This window comes from Antechinus flavipes, chromosome 2 (genome assembly GCF_016432865.1).
Source record: "Antechinus flavipes isolate AdamAnt ecotype Samford, QLD, Australia chromosome 2, AdamAnt_v2, whole genome shotgun sequence".
Lineage (NCBI taxonomy): Eukaryota > Metazoa > Chordata > Mammalia > Dasyuromorphia > Dasyuridae > Antechinus > Antechinus flavipes.
In genome coordinates, this window is record NC_067399.1 from 310343588 (window position 1) to 310369149 (window position 25562).

Consider the following 25562-nt stretch of genomic DNA (forward strand, 5'->3'; position numbering starts at 1 on the left):
AAGCAAGAAGTATTTAAATACTCATTGGAATTCATGAGTATGGGAGATTCATAAAGTAAACTTTGTAACTTTGTGAATTCACATCTCCCTTGAAGCTCTCAGGGCCAGAGAGCACTCTGGGAGAAACTCATAATCCCTCTCTCTCACATCCCACAATCCCTCTCTCGAAGAAGGAATAGAGCTTCAGTGAGCCCAGTCAGGAGAGTTCAGCTGAAGATTGAGAAGGGTGCATCAGTTCAATTGAGGAGAAGCCCTCTCTCAGAGGCGCAACCAGATTCACTTCATCTCACACCACTGTGGCGGCTGGGCTCCTGTACTTCCCCCACTGAGACCAAGCTGGTCTGAAAGACTTGCCAGAAAGCTAGCCAAGCCCCAAGTGAAGGAGATAAGAGATCCATTCCATCTTTGTGCTGGCTGGAGGCTGAAGAAAGCAGAGGCAAAGGACAAGCTACAAGAGCTCTTAGAACCAAGCAGAGAGATAGGCCTCTAAGAAAACTTACCCGGCCCAAGGAAGGAGAAAATAAACACTTGCATTTTTACCAGCTGGCTGCATTTTGGGTGATTATTACTTTCAACTGCAACTAAGGCTGCCTCCAGAAAACCTCCCCAAGAAACCAACCTTCTCCCAGAGAGAACTTTTATATTATTTTAAAAGAAGAAAATTACCACAGCGAATGACTTGTATCCATATAAATTTGACACAGTTCTCTATATTTTTGAGAAATGAGGCCTTTATCAGAAATAATTGCTGTCAAAATTGTTACCTAGCTTTGTTATTGGTTGCATTGGTTTTGTTTATGCAAACCCTTTTAAATTTAACATAATTAAGAGAATAATATGAGAGTAGTGCTCTATTTGGTTATATATTTTTCTCTTTTCTATAGATCTGACAGCTAAGCTATTCCTTGTTTGATTTGCTTATGATGTCATCCTTTATGTCTAAATCATGTACCCATTTTGATCTTGGTCAAAGATGTTGGTCTATAAGTACCCTACAATATAACTACAATGGCCTACTTATTATTCTTTGCACACACACTTCTACTCTAAGCCTTTTTGCTTTTCCATGGGCCTGGAATACCCTCTCTCCCCTCACCTTTGCCTCTTGGCTAGCTTTAACACCTAACTCAAATTCCTTCTGCAAGAAGCTTTCCTGCCCCTGCAATCCTACTTCCATCATAGTGCCTTACCTTCTGAGATTGCTTTGGATCTACTCTGTATATACCATATATGTTTATTTCCATTATCAGAATGTGTTCTTTGAAGGCAGATACAGTACCAGCAGGGTCAGTCTTTGTATAACCCAGATGATAAAGTGAATGGCCCATAATAAATGCTTAATACTTAGACTCACCACTAGAGAGAGAATAAATCTATGTAAGTGATTATGAGAATCATTAATAAAAACAGTTTCTTTTTATAACTCATTTATTCATTAGGCTTCTGTTTACAGTTCCGTTGTCAAAATTAATAACTTCTTGATATAAGCTCCCAGACCTTCAGAAAAACAGTATGTAATTTACTAGCTATCAGTGTTTTCACAAAATGACATAAGTTAAGCATAGCATCTCTAGCTAGCAAAGGATTATTATTTATAATAGAAACCAACAAGACCCTTGTTGGCAAAGGTATTAATTCTTCTTCCTAGTTGAACATTCATCCTGGGATTGTTAGTTATAAAACATATATTAGACACAAAAAGAATGCTGGAGTTAGAGAGAGGAAGATTGTGCAACTCAAGGCAATACTTTTCAGAAGAAGGAAGTTTAAAGCATGAGAAATATGTAGCACATTCATTTCTACCAAAGATTCTGCTGTAGTAAATTTTCTAGGTCTGTGCTTTAAAAGCATAATTTCATTAAGACAAAACATTATAAAATGTTACAAAGTATATACAAAAAAATAATAAATTCAATAAATTTTATATACTTGCATGCCAACTTGGGAGTAATTAATGATAGAGTATTTAGAATTTTCCTATTAAAATGTGTGCAAGTCTTCAAATAAACTGGTACTATGAAAGCTGTAATCAGATTTGATAGTTGCAAGTGGGTTCATTTGGCACCCTAATTTGACACAATATAAGAGTTAATGAGCATAAAGAAAAAAAATGACTTCTGTGTTTGGGGTCTTTTTTGCAGCAGAGAATATATATAGGCAAACAAATGATAGTATGTATATATACATATATATATAAAGGATTTTCAGGTGCCAAGGAGAAGCCAACACTAGGTGCGGATTTTTTAATGTCATGAGTTTAAGTGGCATTGTTTACTCACCTTTTGGAAGCTTCTTAATTTGATCCAAATTTTGCTTAACAAATATATCAATTCTTGAGGATTCTCATGACTATTTGGACAGGAGGTAGAGGTAGTGTAAGCAAGCTTTGAGTGCTCTTGGGTGGGGAATTATTCTGATCCATCACTATCCTTTACAATACATATTACTTGTATCAATAATTTCACCAAAAAGTTTTGTAGGATTCCTTTTTTGTCTTAACAACCATAGAACATAGAATAGATGCCAACTTAACAGTTCAGATTCAGCCCAATTCATCATTAGAATCTAACCTGTTTGATTTAGTAATCTTAAGAACTCCATGGCTTGGTTGAATAGGAGGAAACCTGCCCTCACCTGGCCAGGATCCTCTGAGAAATAGAGAGTAGGTCTAAAGAAAATATGGCAGTCTTTCTTTTTCCACTCCATTTCCTTCATGTATGTTTCTCATGGAAATAAGTGTTTGTGGGAATCTTATCATAATGGACTTTAGGATTCATCTAGTCTAAACACCTCACTTTAAAAATGAGGAAACTGTGGGCCAGACAGTATTAAGGGACTTGCCCAAGGTCACATATCCTAAGAATGATAAGAGTCAGGTTTAGAACTCAGGGCTCTTGACTCTCAAAGTAGCCTATTTCAGAAAGAAAATACTTTCTATTCCCTTATATCGAAGGAAATGAGAAGCAATAAGTAAGCGGTCTGGGTTAAGGAGAGATGATGTTGATAAAATCAAGTAAACTTTATTTTGTAGAAAGTTGAAAAGGCTTTTCATAGTAACATGTAAGGAAAACTATATTGTACTTAATGGGCCAAATTTAGGCTTTTATAAGTACTATAACAGACAGCTGTTGTTAACCAGATATGGTTTCTACAATTCCATTCCTTTGTACTAAGATACCCATTAGGAAGTTAGGCTTTTACTCATAGAAACAAGTTTATATATTCTTCTGGGCAACCCAAAATGATTGAATCCCTTGTGGAGATGAAGTTCTCCACATCTGTGGAGTTTCGAAGTGAGTGGTTTCGAAGAGTAGCTAGAACCAGAAAAAAAATCTTGAAAAAGGATCTCCTTTACAACCCATCTCCACTGTTATTTATTGCTTACCATAGTCACTCTCTTCGTATTCTTATTTTTTGACTTTAGGTTCAAAGTAGCTTCAGGTTTTTGTGACAGCATGAAGAAACTAAGCACTACGATGCTAAAAAGAAGCATATAATAAACTGAAGTCAGCCAGTTCATTGGAGAATGTCCAAATACAGACTCCATATTACTGCAGGAGCTGTCAGAAGTTAGAGCATCTCCACTGTCAACAACTCTACTGACTTTTAAAGCATTTTGTCTTTAGTCTTGCTTTAAGAACAAATTGGGAAATCTCCCAGAGAAGATCCACCATTTTGCTATCATCTAAGTTTGAGATGCAATCTTAGTCATGGTAATACTTCTTTGTTTTCTTAAGGGTGATATGTTTTTGGGATAAAATAGGTTAGTCTTTCATGTGCAAAATATATTTTTTTATTCATTGTAAGAAATGCAGGAACCAGAAGGAAGAGGAAGAATTGTGGCACAGAATTAAAAACCTTCAATTAAGAAATCAGGATTTTGTCAGATTACCATTTTGAGATGTTTTAGAGTATGAAGAAGAGCTTATAAAACTGTCAGTTTACAGTCTATGTTGAGGTGGTTCTGCTTGCCTTTGGCCAGATGAAAGTTTTCAAGTAGTTCATAATCATCCTGCACATTGGCAAGGGTTTTCCCTGCTCCCCGACAACCTTTCTGGCCATTAATACCAATGCTATTCTTTGGAGAGATTGTCTGTCCTCGGTAGACTTGAGCCTGGTGCTTACAGATACCAAACTTACTCAGTAGAATGAAAACATCTCTCCGGAAAGCCTTGGTGAAGATTGCATAAAGGAATGGATTGGCACACGAATTAAGTGGGTAGAAAAGGACTAGCAAGATTTTTGAGTTGCTAATAGTGATGAGGGGCTTATTCATAACAGCTGACAAAGCATAGAAGGAAATTGGGGCCATGCACATGAAATCAGTGAAGATCAGGACTGCCATCCTCTTGGCAATTTTGGTATCTTTGTCACCTGGGCTATACTGGGGATTTCGGACAGTGATGTAGATTTTTACATAGCAGATGCAGATGATGATAAAAGCAATAATGTTCAGCAGCAGGACTACAATGATGTAGGTAAGAGCAAGGGGAGTCTCTGTATCCATGGGAAGGCAGATACTAACTTTGACATAACTGCTGACCCCCACCAATGGAAGCAAGGCTAGGAGAAAGCAGCAAATCCAACCACCTAACATGATCATAAATGCGTGCCGTAGGCGGATCTTCCTGTCTAGGCGCATGGCAAAAGTGATAGCATACCAGCGCTCTAGTGTGATGATTGTCAGTGTGTACACAGATAGTTCACTAGCAAAAACAGTGAAAAATCCAGCTGTGTTGCATCCAGAACCAGTCTGCCAATCAATGGCATAGTTGTAGTACTCAGAGCGGGTATAGAGGTCAACAGAAGCAATAAGGAGCAAGTAAATCCCCATACAGAAGTCAGCAAAGGCTAAGTTGCACATGAGAAAGCGTGGGACAGTAAGTTTGTAATGGCTGGTGAGAATAATAAAGAGGACAAAGAAATTGCCAAGGAGAGCCAGGAGGTTGACAAACCATACTATGATTCTAAGAAACTTATATCCCATTATATCTTCACAGGGGTTGAATTCATCTGGCTCTGGGGAGCATGACACATCCTCATTGCCTCCACACACAGTATAGTCATAATGGCTATCAAATGCCTGTATGATCAACTCTTGAGGGTTTTTAAGTTCTTGGCCAAATCCAATATTCTCATCCTCCTGTTCTTCAAAGAAGACATAATAATGGGAATTGCTGTGGAAGTCTGTGGAGTCTCCCTCATACACTTCATTTGTGTGGTTCTGTTCCTCTGAATAGTCTTGGTAGAAGGGACCATTCAAGGCATTGATAGATTTCTTCTGACGCAAGCTCTGAATACTGCTCTGATTGCACATTAGTGACTCAAGGATTCTGAAAGGCAACAGAGATCAGTGACTTGATACTTTCTGGTGATCATCCTAGAAGGAAGCTAATTTTGACTTAATTCCAGCCATCTTAACAAGTACAGTTTTCATCTTATCTCATCTCTTAATCTGAGTTCAAGTAATTTTCCTGATATAGAGTAACATATCTGAAAATTTGGCTATTCCTATCTATCTTGAAGTTGAGGAAAAGCCAACGTGGTTTACTTTAGGGTTTCTCTCTCCCAATGCCACATGCTGCCTAAACATTTTCCTGCTCGCTCCTGTTTTCTGTTACAGCTAGATGTCTTCCTTGCTCTACTTTTTGCTTTCCTGTTTGATCCTGCCGCCATAGTTGGATCCAGATTTATCACCAACAGGATAGATCTGTGCAGGAAGCAGATGGATAGATACTTAGAAGTTGGGAAGATAATCAAGTGCAGAGGAGGTCAGGAATCATGGTAAGAAAGGAAGAATGGGAGTGTAAGGGATATAGGATCAGAGGGGAAGAGGATAATCAAGCTGGTATGGAAGGGCAGAGACCCATACCTTTGAAGTATGCTATATGGCCTGAAATTGTGATAGTTACTTAATCTGCTTTGAGTAATTAATCCACATTGGACATTCTTCATTCTGGTTGCTTATCTTAAATATAATACCACTAAAGGATAGGGATCTTGTCCATCTAACTTGCTTTGTAGAGTATTATGTACAAATGTCTACTAATTCAAATGATGTCAACAAAAACAAATGGCATTCCATTATGTCATGATAATTGGGATAGTCACAAAGTTCTGGGCCTTTAATTTCTGAATTGAAGATGAGCAGATAGTCCAAAATCATTACTTCTGACACTATGCTCTCTCTTCTACCCACAAAGCACAATTTTGGGCATCAGGATCATAATTTTAGAAATAAAAGGGATCTTAGAGTTTATCTAGTCAAAACCTCCTCTTTCTTCAGATAAGGAACCTGGGGGCCATGCCATACACTTACCCTTTGTTTTTCTTTCTGTTCTTGAAGGCACAGCAGTGACTTGGGTAGGAAAGGTCAGCCCGTGTCAGTTGAAGGAAACTCAAAGAAAAGGGAAGCTTCTTAAGAGTCCAAGTATTTCTTGCTATCAGTTCTTTCAGATGCTCCAGACCCTTAGGTGGTAGGGCAGTAACACTAGTGTAAGAAATGTCCCTGTGAGTTTAAAAGCGGATCAATAAGGAGCTTTAGTTAGCAGGGAGACTTTGGGCGGGGGAGGGGGGGGAAGTGTAAGTAAATGTGTTTAAATTTTTTTAATTAAGCATTTAACAGCCAATAAAAACCAAATATTTCCCTGTACAAAGAAGAATAGAAAAAAAAAGAGAATTAAACCATGCATCTTTATTACTTGCAGCTTGCAACAAGTTATATATATATATATATGCATATGTATATTCACAGAATATTAGGTCTTTTGAGGTTAAATGTCAGGGTTTTAAAAATCTAACATTCAAAGTAGCCTTCAAAGCTTATGGAAGTCCAGGCTTGGCCAGAGATTTCACTTCTACTGTCCCAATTCTTAGGCTTCATCCACTGGTCAAAGCTTTGAAAAGCCCATGTTGGCTCCACTCTCATATTTCTGATTTAGATTCCAAAGATTAAAATTCTCTGCCAGAAATGTCCATTTCTCCTGTCTCTCAACTGTTGCTAAACTAAATTCTACAAGTTGGATCTTTTGGCCACTTTAGTTTTGGGGGGACTAGTCACCTCTTCACTCTAGGTCTGCAGGCCAGTGCCCACCCTATTCTCTACTTTAACCTCTACCATACTTGAGTTATTTCACTTGTGCCTGATTCTCTATGACTCCATTTGGGATCTTTTTGGCAAAGACACTAGAGTGGTTTACCAATTAATTCCTTCTCCAGTTCGTTTTATAGATGAGGAACTGAGATAAATAGGATTAAGGGATTTGTTCAGGATCACATCGTAAGTATCTGAGGCTAGTTAAATTCAGATCCTCCTGACTCCAGGACTGACACTGTATCCACTGAGCCACCTGACTGCCATATGAGCCTCTTTACTCTGAGGCTGTTATTTCCAGGCTAACTTGTTCTTTTTATTCTTTTGTTCAGAAGACTAGTGTTTCAGATAGTCTTGCCTCTATCTCCTTATCACTGACTGATCTAAGCTAATTGATATTATCTCCCCAATAATTGGATAAGGCCATTTTATCATAGCTATGTCTTATGTTCTAGCCTTTTTTTTTTTCACCCATTTATTGAAAGCCAATAATCCCTGTAAAATCTTGCTGTCCATGGCCTATTTGCTCAAAATGTTACTCTTCATTAAAGAATCTGATCAAACAGTCCTAACATTAATATATTGTCCCTTTTTGGCAACATATTTGTATTTTAGCAAAAAGTTTTGGTTCAGATCTTGACTCTGAAACTTAACTAGATATGTAGTCATTGACAAATAACTTAACCTCTCTGAGTGTGTTGTTTTATAAAACAAGAACTATGATACCTGTATTATATACCTCACAGAGTTGAGGTGAGATTTAAATGAGAAAATATAGGTAAAGTGCTTTGAAAACTGTACAATGATTTATAAATGCTTTTTTAAGTGGTAGTTATGTTATACAGCATTTTTAGATTCCTCTACTTCAGTTTCTTCCCCTTTAAAATGAGAATGTGGACTAGATCACTTTGGAGCTTCTTTGCAGCTCTAAATCTATGATCCCGTGATCCTTTGAATTCCAGACATTGTGACAGTCTGGCACAGAAGTAATTTTAAACAAATCATTTTTTGCTTCCCCTGGTGATTATTTACTTTATAAACACATGGCTCTATTAGGAAAGATTTCACCGAAGCAGGATAAGGGCAGCTGTGTTGGCATCCTCTTTTTATACAATCAGTAATTATTAAGTGCCTACTTTGTACACATAATTGTCCCTCCTTAGGGAGTCAAAGACAAAAATGAAACAACCCCTGCTCTCTATGAACATATATTCTGTTGGATAAAGTGACAGAAACACTGATGATACAAAAAAGGAAGCGAGAGAATAAGTAATCTGCTCATACAGTAAGCCAGTAGTCAAGAGAACTATAATGAGAATTGAAATTAGGGTACTCTGGTTCAGTTTTCTAGTCAGCTTTTCTTTAAAACTTCCCATCAAATAGACAAACTCTTTAACTTGGACATATTCTTGTGAATTGCCTCACTGAACCTCAATATGAATCAGATTTGTATAAACTGAGATTAATTATATAGTCTAGCTCTTGGATTTGTGCAACTTTTCTATGTTATACAATATTTGTGACTTCCTTCTCTTGGGAAGAAAAGGGTTTACTTCTAAGGGCCATAGATAGTACTTGTAGAGTGGATATTTAAATGTATGTGATCAGTGTTTAATAAAGAATCCACATAATTAACAACATACAAATACAATTGGACTTTTATAGTATTCTCCTATTTCTCCTATAACTCTAGAATATCACAATAGATCAGTTAAATTTTCTCCATGCTAGGATCCTCTAGTAGTATCCTGGGGGAAATGATGGAAAACAAAAGTATAAGAAATTCTTAATTGAATATACAAGAAATTGCTAATGCCCTTGAAAAGAGCACTGGATTTGGAATCAAAGGAGTTGGGTTTAAATGCCAATTCTACAATATTATACTCATATGACTTTGGAAAACTCATTTCACTTTTCATGGGTCAAATGAGGGGAGGTCTAATTAAATGCTAGGCATTGTGCTTAGTGCTGGAGATACTAATATGAAAAGCAAGTCAGAATCTTCCTTCAGGAAGCTTACTTTGAACAGTGTGGTGGTCAATGGTTAATAACCTACAAAATTATGCCAACATACTTTTAAGTTTGATCTGTATCATTAACATTTTCTCTATTATTTTTTGCTTTTTGCAAGACATAAGTTAAGTGGCTTCTCTAGGGTTCTCTGTTAGTTTCTTAAGACTAGGTAATTAACAAAACAATAAATCAAGTCTTGATTTTATATGATTTGTGAGGTATAAATGCACACACTGGAAATTTCACAATCAGCTCTCTGGCTCCAGAACACCCATGCTTATATTCTATTTAAAGGAAACAATACATATAAGGGAGTAGTGGCTAGGAAAGAATGCTTTGGTCTTAGGAGTTATAGGGATATTAGAATAATAGGGTAGGGTACTGATAGTATCTTTCCAGAAGTAATGATAATGTTAATTTGAATTCAGTTCTTTAATCAAAGAGGAAGAGATTATGTGGGGTTTTTTTCCTCTTTGTGTATATCTGATATTTAATTTATCTGTGTAGCTTTTGTATCTTTATATGCAGTAAGCTCCTAATGGCAGAAACTTGTTTTTATTTTTATTTTATCTTTGTATCCCCAGTGTCCAACATGGTACTTTTTGATACTTAACAAAATATAGATAATATACTTAACAAAATTGAATTTTGTATTTTCTTTAAAAATATATATAATATTTTCCCCAATTGTATGTTTTTTATATTTAATTTTTATTTAATAATTACTTTATATTGACACTCGTTTCTGTTCCGATTTTTTTTTCCCTCCCTCCCTCCACCCCCTCCCCTAGATGGCAAGCAGTCCTTTATATGTTGGATATGTTGCAGTATATCCTAGATACAATATATGTTTGCAGAACCGCCCCAATTGTATGTTAAAACAATTTTTAATACTTTCTTTTTAAAAGTTTTGAGTTCCAAATTCTATCCTGCCCTCCCCTGAAACAGTAAGCAATCTAATAGTTTACATTTATACAATCATATAAAACATTTCTATATTAGTCATTTTGTACAAGAAGACTCAAGAAAAAAACAATGAGAACTGAAAAAGAATGAGAAAAAAGAGAAAGACAGAAAGAGGAAAAAGAAAGAGAGGGGGAGAGGGAGGGTGGGAGAGGAAGAGAGAAAGGAAGGGAAAAAATAAAGAAAAAAAGAGAAAAAAAGAATCATGCATCATTTTGCATTGAATTTTGTATTTTCGAAAAGATTTCTGGTTATCTTTCTGCCTGCTTTTATGATTCCATTTAAGTAATGGCACTTTATTATTAAACTCAATTATTCAGATGATTCAGAGAAGTCAAGGAGGATGATAACTCAGAAAAACTATGGGGGCATTGGTAAGAAGGTCATTGGTGTCTTGGAGAGAGTTGCTTCCTTCAATGAAGTGGTCCACATAAGAGCTAAATTGCAGGGACTGAAGGCATGAGTGGGTAGTGAAGAAGTGGAGACAGTAGTGCAAGTATAGGAGAAAGGAGAAGGGATAATAGCTTGAGGTAGATAGGTGAATCAAGAAAGCTTTTTGTTTTTTTAAAATTACAGAAATTACAAAAAAAAAAGATCTTTGTACTCCATGAGAATTAGCCTCTAAAAAGTATTATGCACATAGGAAACAAAGATCCATCTGAGTACAGTTCTTTTAGATGGATTGAAGCTTAATGCATAGGTCATGAGAACCATCTCAAATTGTATTGAATTGAAATAACTAAAATTGTATTTTTTTGTAGAGAAAAAAATGTAGCATTATGCCAAGGACAAGACTGTCCGTTATTCTGAATAGCATAAGAGGGAAAATGACCTGTTGATTTTTATTTTTCAGGTGAGAACTAAAATGAAGAGCAAAAAAAATCCCCAGGGAGGGCAAAGTAAATTTTTTAATCGCTTGTATAAAAAACATTAATGGAAATTAGATGTACTACAAAATAGAATATAGTTCATTCCAAATAATTTTTTTTGCCCATTTAATGTATAATTTTAGGTTATCTATGTCAGTCCTTTCCTTTATTGGCACAAATAGTTGACTTGTGGTATGTTCATTTATTTCAAAAATAATTCTTGAGAACATAATATATGTAAGACACTGTTCTATAATACCTGTAGGTTCTTTTTTTCAGAGGATAATTATTGCACTTCTTGACCTCTTAGTCTAGCAAGGGAGATAAAATAGTTAAAAACAACTACCATATAAGGAGTGATAGATGTATATGGAATAACAGAGAAAATTTAAGGCAATATGAAATGATTACAAGATGCTAATTTGTAGGCACAAGACTTCTAAATTCAAATCTTGGTTCTGTTAATTGCAACTTATGTTATCTTAGGCAAATCACTTAACTGTTTTGGGCCTCACTTTTCTCAATAATAAATTTAGGAGGTTGGATTGGTTGTCCCTTCCATTCTTAGCTCCCTAATCCTATGATGTCAGATACAAAGTACCATGTTCAGTGGAGAGAGAATATCTTCATTTGGGGGATTAAACAGGATTCATGAAAGACCTGATACTAAACTGGGGCCTTGAGGAATTGATAACACTACCACCACTCCCTCTCTTAAATTAATCAAGAAAATAGCTTACTGGATGTCAGGTGTGAAATACAAAGTCAAAACCAATCTTTGCCCTCAAGAAATTTACATTCAAAGGGGAAAACAGAAATAATCACATAGATACATAATATTTATAAAGGTGTACTAGGAATATCACTGGACTAGAGGCAGGGGACCTACTAGCCATGTGAAATTTTGGATCTTCAGGTCTCTTAGGCTCAGTTTCCTCACTTGCAAAATGAGGATAATAATGCTTATACTTCTTAGTTTGATATTTTCAAGTACTTTGGATAGTATGCCGGTCCTGGAGTCAGGAAGATTCCTCTACCTGTGTTCAAATCTGGCATTAAGTACTTACTAACTATGTGAGCCTGAGCAAGTCATGTAACCCTGTTTGCCTCAGATTTGTCCTCTGTAAAAAAAGCCAGAGAAGTTCTTTACTACTCTACTCCAGAGTTTTTGCTAGAAAAAAAAGCTTAAAGCGCTGTTTATATTCCAATTACTCTTAAGTGACTATTTAGCTAATGGTACTCATTTAGATAAAATATTATACATATTCAACTTTAATATTCCAAAACATTATTCAATAGTTTACAAAGATAAACGTTATATTTATAAACCATTCAAGTATAAGAAGTTTGGTTTTTCTCTCCTTTGGGTCATGATCCATTGGTTACTTTTATTGCTCTATTGCTAGGAAAACTCATATTTGAACTATTCAGTCCAGATATCATGGCTCTATATTCCTTGTGACGAGATGCTGTCAGAGCTAAGGTTTCTGTGTGCTACTGTGGACCTCACCCACCTGCTTTTAAAACATTTCTGAAAACCATCTGTCTACTCATTTTCCCAGTATTTTTATGCATCCTCTTATTTATGTATCTAATGTTTTAGAGTTGAGGTTGTTTAATTATTTAATAGTCACGTTTGACTCTTCTGACTCCCATGGGGTTTTCTTGACAAAGATACTAGAGTGATTTGCCATTTCCTTCTCCAGCTCATTTTTACAGATGAGGAAACTGAGTCAAACAGAGTTAATTGTTGCCCAGGATCACATAACTAATAAGTGTCTGAGGTCAGATTTGAACTCAGGAATAGAAGTTTTCTTGACTTCAGCCCTGCACTCTGCCACCTAGCTGATTTTATTTTGTAGTTACTCTATAGGATTGTTTCAATCTTTTAACTTTGCATTGCCTGTGGAGCACAACAGTTGTGTGTGTGTATGTGTGTGTGTGTTGGTGTGTGTGTGTGTGTGTGTGTGTGTGTGTGTGTGTATTTGTTTTCCTTTGGCCAAAATACTCTAGTTATATTCTGAGAAGCATTATTCACTTGGCATACACACAGTATGGTGCCACAGACTGTCACAGAATGAAGTGTGTTTGTTTCCTGCTTTGCAATGCATTTTATGGTTGGTAAACGGTGTAGCTGGGCAGCCAGGTTTGCACGGTGTGTAACTCCAGTAGGGACTTCTGCCATTCTTTTCCTTCCCAACACAGCTGCTCTGAGTATCAGCTTGGTGTGCGTGGAAAAGAAGCATTGAATTGAATTATATTAAATCAAATTAAAAGAGCACTTTGGTTTGGGATTTCTTTTCCCTTTGTGTGTGGTCTTTTTGTCTTAAAAGACTAGGTAAAATGAGGATACACAAGGATGCTGGGCTAGAGAAGCAGATGCTCAATTCAATTTCAACATTTATTTGACAATTTCAACCCACTGATATTACTAGATATAATGCTCTAGCTATTTATATAGTCAGTATTGGTAATAGGAGAAGTTAAATGAGCTTATATTAATCCGATCTACCACAGTTAGATACACTCTATCTTGCCCCTCACATCGTGGTACCATTTTGGTGATCTTCAAGCACAAAGGTTAACAACTAACTCAGTGGTCCAAAGCAGAAATTGAAGAATACTTTGCAATTTAAGCGGTATTACTTGCTTCCCCTTTCCAAGTATCTTTCCCCAGTTTCCCAAAAGAAATAAAATCCCCTAGTTTAGAGCTACATCTGCAGATTATAAGACAAAGTGGGTCCTATTCTCTAAAAGATAACCATTACTCAAATGTGCATTTTTTCTCTTTTTACATAAAGGGAAAAATAACTCAGACTGGGAAAATAATAATTTTCTTGAGATTTCAAAGAACTGGACTGGTTTCAGATGAGTTTTGTCTTAGTCTTAGATTTTAGATTAAATACATTTAGGCTGATATGATTGCTCCAGATGGTAACATTTACTTTTTAGGTAACATCTAAAATAGCAGTTTTACAAAATAGTAAAGATTAATTAGAAATTAAAATAGACATATTATTTTGAGATTTGTAGACTAAGATTATGAGGAAGCAAACATGATGTGAAAAAAGTAATAATATAATGCATAAAAGAACTATCTGGGCAAAATCATCTCAATTCATAGTGTTCAAGGAGACTCACTGAAACCATAAGCTTCAGAGAAAAAACACTGATTTTCCCTTAGTAGAGAAAATTTCTTCATTGGGAGCTCCTTATACCATTAAGGTTATAAGTCCAACCTGCCATCTAGGAAGGGGTGGAGGGAAGGAGGGGAAAAGTTGAAACAGAAGTTTTTGCAAAGGTCAATGTTGAAAAGTTACTCATGCATATGTTTTGTATAAAAAGCTGTAATAAAAAATGTAAAAAAAAAGATTATAAGTCCAATACTATTCCTACCCATCCCAACCAAATTTGAACTCAGATCTGCCTGACTCCATGGTATTAAGTTTGTCATCACTTATTGATCATGGGGATATGAACAAGTCGCTTAACCCTTTGAAGCCCCAGTTTCTTCATCTGTGATAAAGGGATGAAAATATCTATGGTAAAGATCAAAGGAGATATAGTGAGGATGTTATGAAAATGTAACAGCAATGTTAAATGATAAAGATGAGTAGATGGTATTTAAAAAAGGCTCATTTCAATGTACTTTTGTTTCAGCTACCAAATGCTTCACTTTTAGAGGAAAAATACTAAAAACTGAGTACAAAATTAGTTTGTTTGTGAAACTTTTAAGAGTATGAAACAAAATGTAGTAGAGGAAAAACTGTCATCAGACTCCCAAGTCAAATTAGAGACTTTGTTTTGATAAATAAAATTAGACTACAGTTCTCTTTGCTCTAACGTCGGCATCTGCTTTAAATTAGGCTCTGTTTTCAAGAAATGATTTTGAAAAAATGTTTTAAACCAAATGTGAAAATTTAGTTATTTTTGTTTGCTTTTATAAATGACTGTGAAGTCCTATTCTCTTTACAGAATAAGAGTACGACAGAATTTTTCCCTTCCTTTTTCCCTTAGAAGGAATTTGAGGTATTGTTCAGTGGGATTTTAACTATAGAAGATCATCACTATTTCTCATATAACCATTTAAAAAGTCAGTATCAAATTAAAAATATTTTTCCAACTCTTTCCATGTACAAGGCACTGGGTTAGTTGCTGTGGAATATACAGAGAAATATAAAATATAGTTCATGCTCTCAAGGAACTTGCATTTTCACTAGGGACATAAGATATAAATCTGTGAATACTTACAGAAAAGTATAAAGATTCTGTAATTTCTGTGATTTAGTGTGTGTAAACCTTTTAGCCATAAAAGTCACAACCATCTCTACAAACTTGCCTGTAGGAATTGCTGAGGGCAATAACTTTATTATCCCTCAGCCAATTAATTAAGTTGTGACTCTCTAAATCTAGGTAGGCTAGTCCTTACTAAACGTACACATACATATATGTAGCATGCATGTATGTGTGTGTTTATTATATGTATTACATGTGCACATATATTTGTGTGTGTATATATATATATGTGAGAAAAATCCTCTTTATCAGATTTGTATTTGAAGTATTTCCCACTTGGTAGCTTCTGGTTAAGCTTGAACTCCACTAGTGCAGTCTTCAAGAAACCATGGTCACCTCCATGTCACAATGAGACTAGGATTTTAGAGCATGTAGAATTTTTAAAAATAACAATCTTAAATTATAAGATTATAAATTATAAAAAAAACTTTTAAAAATTTAAATCACAAAAAAATAGGAAAGATATCACAAGGTCCCACATGAGTGTCTTAATGATGAATATAAATATTAAAATAAACTATAGAAGTATTTAATGCTATGAGTAGATAAGCCATCAGAGACCATCCTATTCAGTTCCATCATTTTAGGATGGGAAAACGGAGACCTAAAGGTAAAGTCATTTATCCAAATTAGTCACTATATGTGGTCAGAGAAGAGATAATTCATTTTATATTATGAAGTCATATTGGAGATGAGAATTAGGCTTATTGGAAGAAGTGTGAGATTAAGATACCCAGGTAGAAAGTTCTTCCAAGTGGGGTGAGTGGTATGACCAATATATTTTCCTAAGGTAATGAGTGAATAGTTTTGGTTGGAGCATATGATTCCAAGAGTTGACTAGTATATTGAGCATTCAGATGTGCCTTAAATCTTATTTTCAGGCTAAACATCCTGTTTCTTCAATCTTCATTTTTACAGAACAGTATTGAATTTCTTTCCTATCTGGGTACATATGCTTCCAGATTGTCAAGGTCTTTTTAATGTTTTTAATCCTTTCTTGCCTCAGTTTCCCCATTTTACAAATGGGGATAATAATAGTACCCCATCCCTTTATTTGGAAAATAAAATGAAATATTATTTATAAATCATTTTGCAATTTTAAAGTACAATATAAACATGAATTATTGTCATTACTATAATGTGACACCCTCCCCCCCCCCCAAGTTGGTCATCATATTCCAGATTTGGTTCAGTCAGGGAAGCATAAATAATCTATCTTCTTTTGGAAAGTTGTTCTATTGATACTCATATGGATATCATGAGAAATTTTGTCAAATGCCTCACTGAAATCTAGGTATACAATGCCTGAAATACTTCCCTAATATACCCCTGTCAAAAAAGAGAATGAAGACAGTCTACTTAGGCCTGCTTTTAATGAACTAATTCTGGCTTGTAGTCAGGACTGCTTTCTTTCCCTAGTAACCACAAGCCATATCTTTAAGATATTCTAGAATTTTGCCTAAGGATCAGCTCATAAGCCTATAGTTGAAAGAATCTTCTTTGAAAACCCCCTTTGAAAAACAGAACTTTTCCCTTTTTCCAATTCTCTTGCAGATAAATGAGGCATTGCAATTTATTCCAAATCACAGGATTTTCAGCAGTAATATTTGTAAATTGTTAAAATACTCTGAAATAAAATTCAGCCAGGACAGGTAACTCGGATTCATCAAGCACAGCAATATACTTTGATTACCATCTCTGCTCATATACTGGATTTCTTTTTTTAATTTTTAAATTTTTTTAAATTTAATTTTATTTTCCATTCTGAATTCTCTCCTTCCATCTTCTTCCCTCACTCATTGAGAAGACAAGAAAAACAAAACCCACCATAAAAATTACTTTGGATTTCAGTTCCCTGATAACCATTTTTAGAAACTAAATAAGAATCATGAATTGCTGCTTTTTTTCATCTATTGTTGTCATCCATTATTTCCTCCTTCTGGCCTCTTTGACCTCTTTTGGCTCATTTCTTTAGCTAAAATATTCAGTTCAATAGGAAGCCTTTCCCATTCCTTCTTAATTCTAGACTCTTACCTTTAGTGATTATTACCAATTTATTCTGTATTTAGTTTACATGTTGTCTTCCTCATTAGACTGTGGGCCCCTTTACAATAGCAACTGTTTTTTGTCTTTCCCCAGACATTGGTATCCCTAGACATTAGCACAGGCTGATGCTTAATATATGATAGGCTTCTAATAAATGTTTATTGACTGACCCTAAGCAGTAAATATGTGATTTCATTGGTGTAGGGAACTTCCATGGAGGAAGCAATGCCAGTCATAACCCACTCTGTAATCTTAATGAGTAGTCTAGCAAACTAAGAGGTAAAGAGATTTGGTTTCAATAGTTTCATGGCCTGTATGCATGCAGTTCTTAAAACTACATTTTAAGACTTAATCTCTGTTCACATACTCATATTTATTAGAAAATCTCATCAGTCTCCTATGTAGCTATATTAACCTTTTTAGAAATATCATTAGCATTTTTTCTATTATCAGATTTTATTTTTGAGAGCTTCTCATTACTTCAGTATATTTCTTTCATAAAGCTCAGGTCCTAATCATAGTTTATTGGATTCCTTCCATATTTATTCTTCTAAAGTGTCAGATAAAAATGAAATTATTTCTAGTAATCTCCTCTTTATCTATTGAACCATAGGATTTATAACTGAAAGAAAACTTAGAGATGATTTAATCTAATTCCTTTATTTTTAAAATGGAGAAAATTAAACTCAGAACCAAAGATTTGCAATTGGATTGGAACTTAGAACAGCAATTCTTTTTTTTTTTTATTTTAAATATTTTATTTTATTTTATTTAATAATAACTTTATATTGACAAAATCTATGCCAGGGTAATTTTTTTTTTACAACATTATCCCTTGCACTCGTTTCTGTTCCGATTTTTCCCCTCTCTCCCTCCACCCCCTTCCCCTAGATGGCAAGCAGTCCTATATATGTTAGATATAGAACAGCAATTCTTAACCTTGCTTGTGACATGGACCACACTGGCAGTCTATGAACTGTTCTCAGAAGATTTTAAAATGTTTAAACTAAAATGTATAAGATTACAAAGAAAATCAATTCTTTTAGAATAGTAATCAAAATACAAGAAAAGCAAATTCATAGATTATGAGTAATTCGGTTTTGACAACTCATTTATTTATCTCTCTGAAGAGAAACTGAAATATCCTTCTATGTAGATATAATTTTTTTTGTCTTCTGGATTTAATTATAATAAGAGCATATGTATATGCACACACACATGTACACATATATGATACACATATGGTATATGTATATACACTCACATACACATATGATTCAAATCATCCAGTGATTAACCAGCTGGTTGTTGGTCTGATCTCAATTTTAGAGGAACAACAATACAAATAAAACTTCTAGATAATTAAAGAATTATATAGGTCTTCACGACCTTCATTCTCTTTTGTACTCCTTGGCCTCTGGAAATTGAAGGAGGATGTAAAGATCTGATGACTTTGCATTTTGGTGAGCTTTATGGTTTGTTGTGGTGGTCCAGTTGTTCAACTGGGCCAGACTCTTTGTGACTCCATGGCCAATATCACACCAGTACTGTCCATGGGGCTTTGCGACAAAAATATTAAAGCAGTTTACTATTTCTTGCTTCAATGGAGTAAGGCAAACAGAGGTTAAGTGACTCGCTCAAGATCACAGTGACCACTAAAAAGTGTCTGAGGTCACATCTGAACTCAGATCTTTCTGGCCCAGCATTGTATCTATTAGACCACCTAGCAGCCCCTAAAGCCATTGCTAAAGACTCCATCATCTAGTGGCCAATCTGGGGGTGGTGACTGGGTCTCTATAGATGTATCTGCTGTAATTTGACATATGTACTCCTAAAAATCACTGCTCTAACCAAAATGGAGTTTTTTTGAGGGCTTTTGAGATAACAGGTGTTGTGTGAAGGGTCAGGAGATAGGACTCCATTCCAGGTTTTGAATCTTACAGTCCCTTGGCTCACCAAAACTCCCTTATTGAAATAGCAGAGACTGCTTGTCAGTACAATAAACTAATAACCTAGCGACTGAAGCAAAATGCAAACACTGCTCTGAATTAAAAGCTAAATCTTTGGATTTAGGAGGAAAGATTGTCCACAAGGAGACTAAAGGCATTTGGGAGAAAGATACCTGAGATAATGGTATAATAAACTTTACTCTGGAGAGTATCTCAACTATTTACATCTCTGTCTAAGTAATCAAGATCGGGGCTTAAGAGGTTTAATCATTTACATCCCAGTAGAATTGTTAGGCTATAGGAATTTTAAAAGAGTGTGTATCAAACCTATGAGCATTTGAGGTATGTATATATATATATATATGTGTGTGTGTGTGTGTGTGTGTGTGTGTGTCAATAAATCTTCAATAAACTTCAAAGAGTCCATAACCAGGACTTCTCCGCTTGGCCCCGGTATGTCACATCCTTCATCTCACTACAGGAGCTGGACTCCAGCAGTGTTGGGATACACCAAAAACAATGACACATTAAAAGAAAAAAAAGACAGGAAATGTCATCACGTAGGTTAGGAACGGTTAAATAATGTTACACATTGTAGTGTAATATTATTAATAATAACATACAATAGTAACGTATTATATAATTATATAAATATTTAATAAAATATATTAATGTAATTGTTATACATCTTGTATTCCATTAGTATATCCTTGGAAAATCCAAGGTCACCTTATACACTTTGAAGAGACATTCAATTATGATTTTTGGGCTGGAAGTTCTTAATTCCAATTAACTGAAATTAATTTTACTCCAAGAATTAAAAAAAAATCTCTTTAGATATTAAAACATTTCTGATATTATAAAACTAGAAATGATAAAAATATATGTAGTATCTCTCAAAACAAGGACATTTTTATTTACATATGCATTCCCTTTGTAACAAAATTCTAATAGCAGAAACTTGAAATGCAACTATTTTTAAACCTAATATCATTGAATCTAAAATGAAGTTAAAATGAAATCTTCCCTAAGTTTTATAAATTGATCTTCCCATCTGAAACAAAAATCACATAAAAAAAGCAAAAACTAGAAATGACCAGCTTTTTACCTAGTCTCTAGATTTAGAATAATTTTGTAAAGTCAGGTAAATATACAAATAGTCAAATGTGAAACATAAAATTGTGTAATTAGAAGTTAGTATTGGTCATCAGGTCATCTGAAATATCAGAACACTCTTAATCATTTCCCTAATATATGCTCCAGGAAGATAGTATTCTTTTTGAATGATCATTTCAGGTTGACATTTTATCCAGATGTACAATAACATGCAAAACATTATTACACATAAAGGAATAATAAGAAAACAACTTGTCTCAGGACTGTTTCTATCTAAAACTCCATTTAATGTGAGATTAGAATATTACTCTTGGTCCTTCTTTTTAGGGCTAAACAGAACATGTCTAATCTCTTTTCTACATCTTAGTCTTCAAATGATTGAAGATGACTACCCATTTGTTTCTTCTCTAATTCAGGCTAGATAGTCACAGTTATTTCAACTAATTCTTTTAGATTATTGATAACTTTCCCTTGATGCCTTCTAGCTTATTAACATCCTTCCTAAACCATAGCATCCAGAACTGACCACAAATATCCAGATATCATTGGATCAGGGCAGAATATAAAGGCACTATCACCTTCTGATTCCTAGAAGCTAGGGTTGTCTTTATGCAAGATTGAATTAAATTTATTTTTGATTGCCACATCATATCAATGACTCCTATTGCTTTAATTGTCCAATACCCTTCCTCTCTCCCCCAGTCTTTTTCTCCTCCATCTAATATTTATGAATTTGGTTTTTTGAACTAAGTGTGAGATTTATAATTGTAAGGTGGGTAGCATAAATATTTCATATCACACATGAAAATCCTAAAGTTTGGAAAGAGTAACTTGCCCATGACTTGCCCATGATCTAAAAGGTTAAGTCTCATCACCTGGATTTGGACTCAGGTTTTCTAACTCCAAATTTTTTCTCCTTGTCATACTGCCTCATTTCTAGTATTTAGCTAATAGAATAAAGGTAATATATACTTTCTCTTTATACATGATCCTAGAGTCATACTTCATGAAGATTGTTTGTGACAACAATGGACAATGAAGCAGAGGTAACTGGGTACCACAGTGCATGGAGCACTGACTTTGGAGTCAAGATGACCTGAGTTCAAATATGGCCTCAGATATTTAATAGCTGTGTGATCTTGGAAAAGTCGCTTAAATTCTGTTTCAGTTTCATGAACTGTAAAATGGGAATTATAAAAGCACTGATCTCCTAAGGTTCTGAGGATCAAACAAGATATTTGTAAAATGCCTTAGTTACTTTATACATGTTTATTTTCTTCCTTTCCTCTGAATCCATATGGTTATAGTGGCTTGATCAGGAATTAACAGCAGGGAAGTTCACAAACACTTAATGAAGGAGGTAGGTTTCTCCAAGGAAGATAGCTTATTTGAAGAAAAAGTTTCTAGTTGTGATAAGGCAGTTAGTTGTTACAGTGGATAGAGAGCTGTGGATAGAGCCCTGGACTTGGAATCAGGAAGACTCATTTTCCTTAATTGAAATACAGCCTCAGACACTCACTAGTTGTGTAACCCTGAACAACTCAATCCTGTTTGCCTTAGGAATCCCTTGCCACCTGTTAAATGACCTGGAGAAGTAAATGACAGACTACTCTACTATCTTTGCCAAGAACCCCCCCCCCCAAAAAAAATAGATTCATGACGACTCAAACATGAATAAAATACTCAATATGACAAATAATTGAAGCACAAATAATAGCTCAGTGTACCAGTAATTTACCATTTAATATCCGATAAAAATATTTTTTAAAAAAAGAAACAATGCTCCTAACATCAATGACTTCCATTAATATGTCTTTAGCATTTTGAACCAGGTTACTTTTTTTTTTTTGTTTTACTTACAGCAGGGTAGGTCCACTGTATACTCCCAAAAAAGCATCTTCATCAATGACAGTCAGATATTTGTTCTTGTTTAAGTAACTAAGGAAAAAAAAACACAGATGTATCTCAGGACAGAGATTACATAACTGTAACAAAAATATAGCAAAGTGCTTGGAATAAAATGTTCTTTACTGATGGATACTAAAGGCTTTTATCTTTGCTCAGAAGGACCCATAGTACTTTCTCTTTTGAAAAACCTACATACTTTTGAGGAGAAAAGGAAGAATTTAAAAGCAATTAAAAACTTTAAAGCAGGAGGAGCATTTGAAGCAAAAAATTCTAATCCCCATTTCCAATGCTAAAGCTTTAAAGAATGCCAAAACATCTCTGGCTTTCTTAGGGTTGAAGTAAAATGAAAGGGAAGCAAAGTATATGCATACTTCTTATATAAGTGAATTGAGGAATCAAAAAAATAAGTTTTTCAGTGAATTCAGATAAAAATTTTTATTGATATATTTTCTTTTATGTCATCTTCCTTTCTAAAGGAAAGGTGCTTTTAGCACTCCACAGAAACTTACTCCTAGTAATAAAGAATAATGACATTGCCAGAAGGAACTTAAAGTTTTGCCAAAGGTTATGAGGTCTTAGTCAAGAAACAAAATCATAGGGAATGGATTTATGTTCTCTTCACTGTTGCTCTTCAACAGCCCATATTAAAAAAGATAAAAGCTAATTTTGGAAATAAACAGCTGGTTAAGAGGACAGAGCTAGGTGGATAGAGTGCTGAACTTAGAGTCTGGAAGACTCATATTCATGAGTTCAAATCTAGATTTTCTAGAAAGTGTTTTTGTTCTAGTAAGAAACACTTTCTAGTTGTGTGACCCCAGGCAAGTCATTCAAACCTATTGCCTCAGTTTGTTCATCTATAAAACGAGGAAGAGATGGCAGAGTATTTTTGCCAAAACAAACAAACAAAATCCAAATGGGGTCATGAAGAGTGGGACACAACTGAAAGACGACTCAACCAACAATCACCACAAAAGAAGACAGAATCCAAGAATGGGATTCAGCTTTCATGACTTAAAATATTAGAATGACAGATGTCTGATTAGAAATGGAGAATACCTAATAAAGACTGGTAAGACTGTATTTGCCTAGTACCTTGCAAATATAGTCCAAAAGGTTTTAAATTTTCAATGATAAAGAAAAATGGTTACATGTACTATCATACTAGTTAACACAGAGATTTCTTACAATGAGGAAAGAGAGTGAGACATACCTAAGTTAATAGGAAACAAAATCCAAAAAAAGAGCAAAGAATAAAACTTGTGGTTATGTCTGTAGCATAAACAAGCACACACTAAAAGCATAGTAACCAACCAGAAGATAGAGGTCCTAATATAAGGAAATCTTCAACTTCATAAATATCATTGACTTGGTAGGATAAAAGTCATGATTAATATCTGGCTCTGAAAGGGCATATTTAAAAAAACACATTAGATAAAAGTGGAATGAGAGGGGTTAGGGTATTATTGAATATGAAAAATATACACTCATGTAAAGAAAGCCAGAAACTAAAGTGGGGAAGCATGGTGGAAAACATTTGAATAAAAATGAATGGAGGGACAAGTGATTTTTATCATTATAGAATACTACATGTCACCTGTGAAAAAAGAGGAACTAGAGTAGACTGGGAAACACCACAAATCTGGCATTGAAGCATGACATAGCAATGGGGGATTTCAATTATGTAATCATCTGCTGGAGTTCTTCTTTAAATTTTTTTTTTCTTTTTGTTATAACTTTTTATTTACAAGATATATGCATGGGTAATTTTTCAGCATTGACAATAGCAAAACCTTTTGTTCCAATTTTTCCCCTCCTTCCCCCCACCTATCCCCCAGATGGCAGTAGACCAATACATGTTAAATATGTTAAAGTATATGTTAAATACAATATATGTATACATATCCATACAGTTATTTTGCTGCACAAGAAGAATTGGACTTTGAAATAATGTATACTTCACCTGTGAAGGAAATCAAAAATGCAGGCAGACAAAAATAGAGGGATTGAAAATGCTGTGTAGTGGTTCACACTCATTTCCCAGAGTTCTTTCACTGGGTGTAGCTGGTTCTATTCATTATTGAACAAATAGAACTGATTTGGTTCATCTCATTGTTGAAGAGAACCATGTCCATCAGAATCGATCATCATATAGTATTATTGTTATTGCTCATTTCACTTAGCATCAGTTCATGTGGAGTTCTTTCTGCTAAAAGTAGATGACTAAGAAGTTTTTGACTTGCTATAATGATAATTTCATTTTTTAGGAAGTAGTAGAACCAAAAAGGGAAATTCTATCCTGGATCTGATTCTCACTATCAGGGAAGAACTGATTTCTGGAAATAAATAATATTGCAAACTTTAGAGGAAAGTAATCATTTCCCCATAAGTTTGTAATTGGGAAGGAGAAGAAAAGTTATAGGTGTAGTCTGACATGTACTCATGATTTTGAGGAAGCATATCTCAAAGTATTCATATGAAGAATAAGTAGAATTCCTATGGATTAAAATTGTTTAAACATTAACCCAGGAAGAAAGGGAAACACTTAAGAATGAAAGTTCTTCTGTGTAATCCTGGGCAAGTCACTTAACCCTAATTGCCTCAGTAAAAGAAAAAAAAGAATGAAAATTATGGGGAAGAAAAATAGCAATTTTCTGAATAAAATGGTATGAATACACCAAGAACTCAATTACCGATTTAGATTTTTTAGAGATATGTTCAGAAGATGGCAGATAACAATGGATGAATATAAAAATTGGGACAGTCTTATAAAAATAGTGTAAGAATTGAGTGTAGAAACTCAGAATGAGCTTGAAGCTGATAATTGATATAAAAGTCATCACAATGGAGCCCAAAAAGTCCAGAAAAGACTTTATTCAGCAAACAAATGGCAAAGACATCTGACAGACATGTACCACAGATTTAGCATGTATGTATAATAGCAAAACAATACTGAAGATGGGTCTCCATAAGAGAGGGTATACTAGATGACATCTTGTGTATCTTCAAATTTTAAATTTATGATTCTATGATGATGGAAAATTACTGCCACATACATAACAGTCCCCCTAAAAATTTTTAAAAAAAGGAAATGGGCTCACAGAGATCTTGGCTTAAAAAACTGTCTCGTTAAACCCATTCTGAGAGAATTAGTAAATGAAACTGAGAGGGGAAAAAACAAATAGACAAGTGCAATGAAATAAATGTGCCAGCCTTTTTTCTGTAGTGATTCTTCTCAGCAACAATAATGGAACCACGGCATTTATATTTTGTCATCTTCTCAGTGTGTTAATGTGAGAAAGTAGCAATAAT

The 25562-nt window shown here is 34.7% G+C and overlaps 1 protein-coding gene across 1 annotated transcript in view; it reads right to left on the reverse strand.

Moving 5' to 3' along the window:
- Positions 1-1410: 1410 nt before the first annotated feature.
- Positions 1411-25562, reverse strand: part of TSHR (thyroid stimulating hormone receptor) — a 149201-nt gene continuing 125049 nt past the window's right edge. Inside the window, exons 9-11 of the mRNA XM_051977467.1 lie at positions 22206-22283; positions 6320-6508; positions 1411-5333 (exon numbers count right to left, since the gene is read on the reverse strand). Coding sequence (XP_051833427.1) covers positions 3926-5333; positions 6320-6508; positions 22206-22283 — 1675 coding nt within the window. The 3' untranslated portion in view covers positions 1411-3925. The remainder of the gene's footprint in view (positions 5334-6319; positions 6509-22205; positions 22284-25562) is intronic.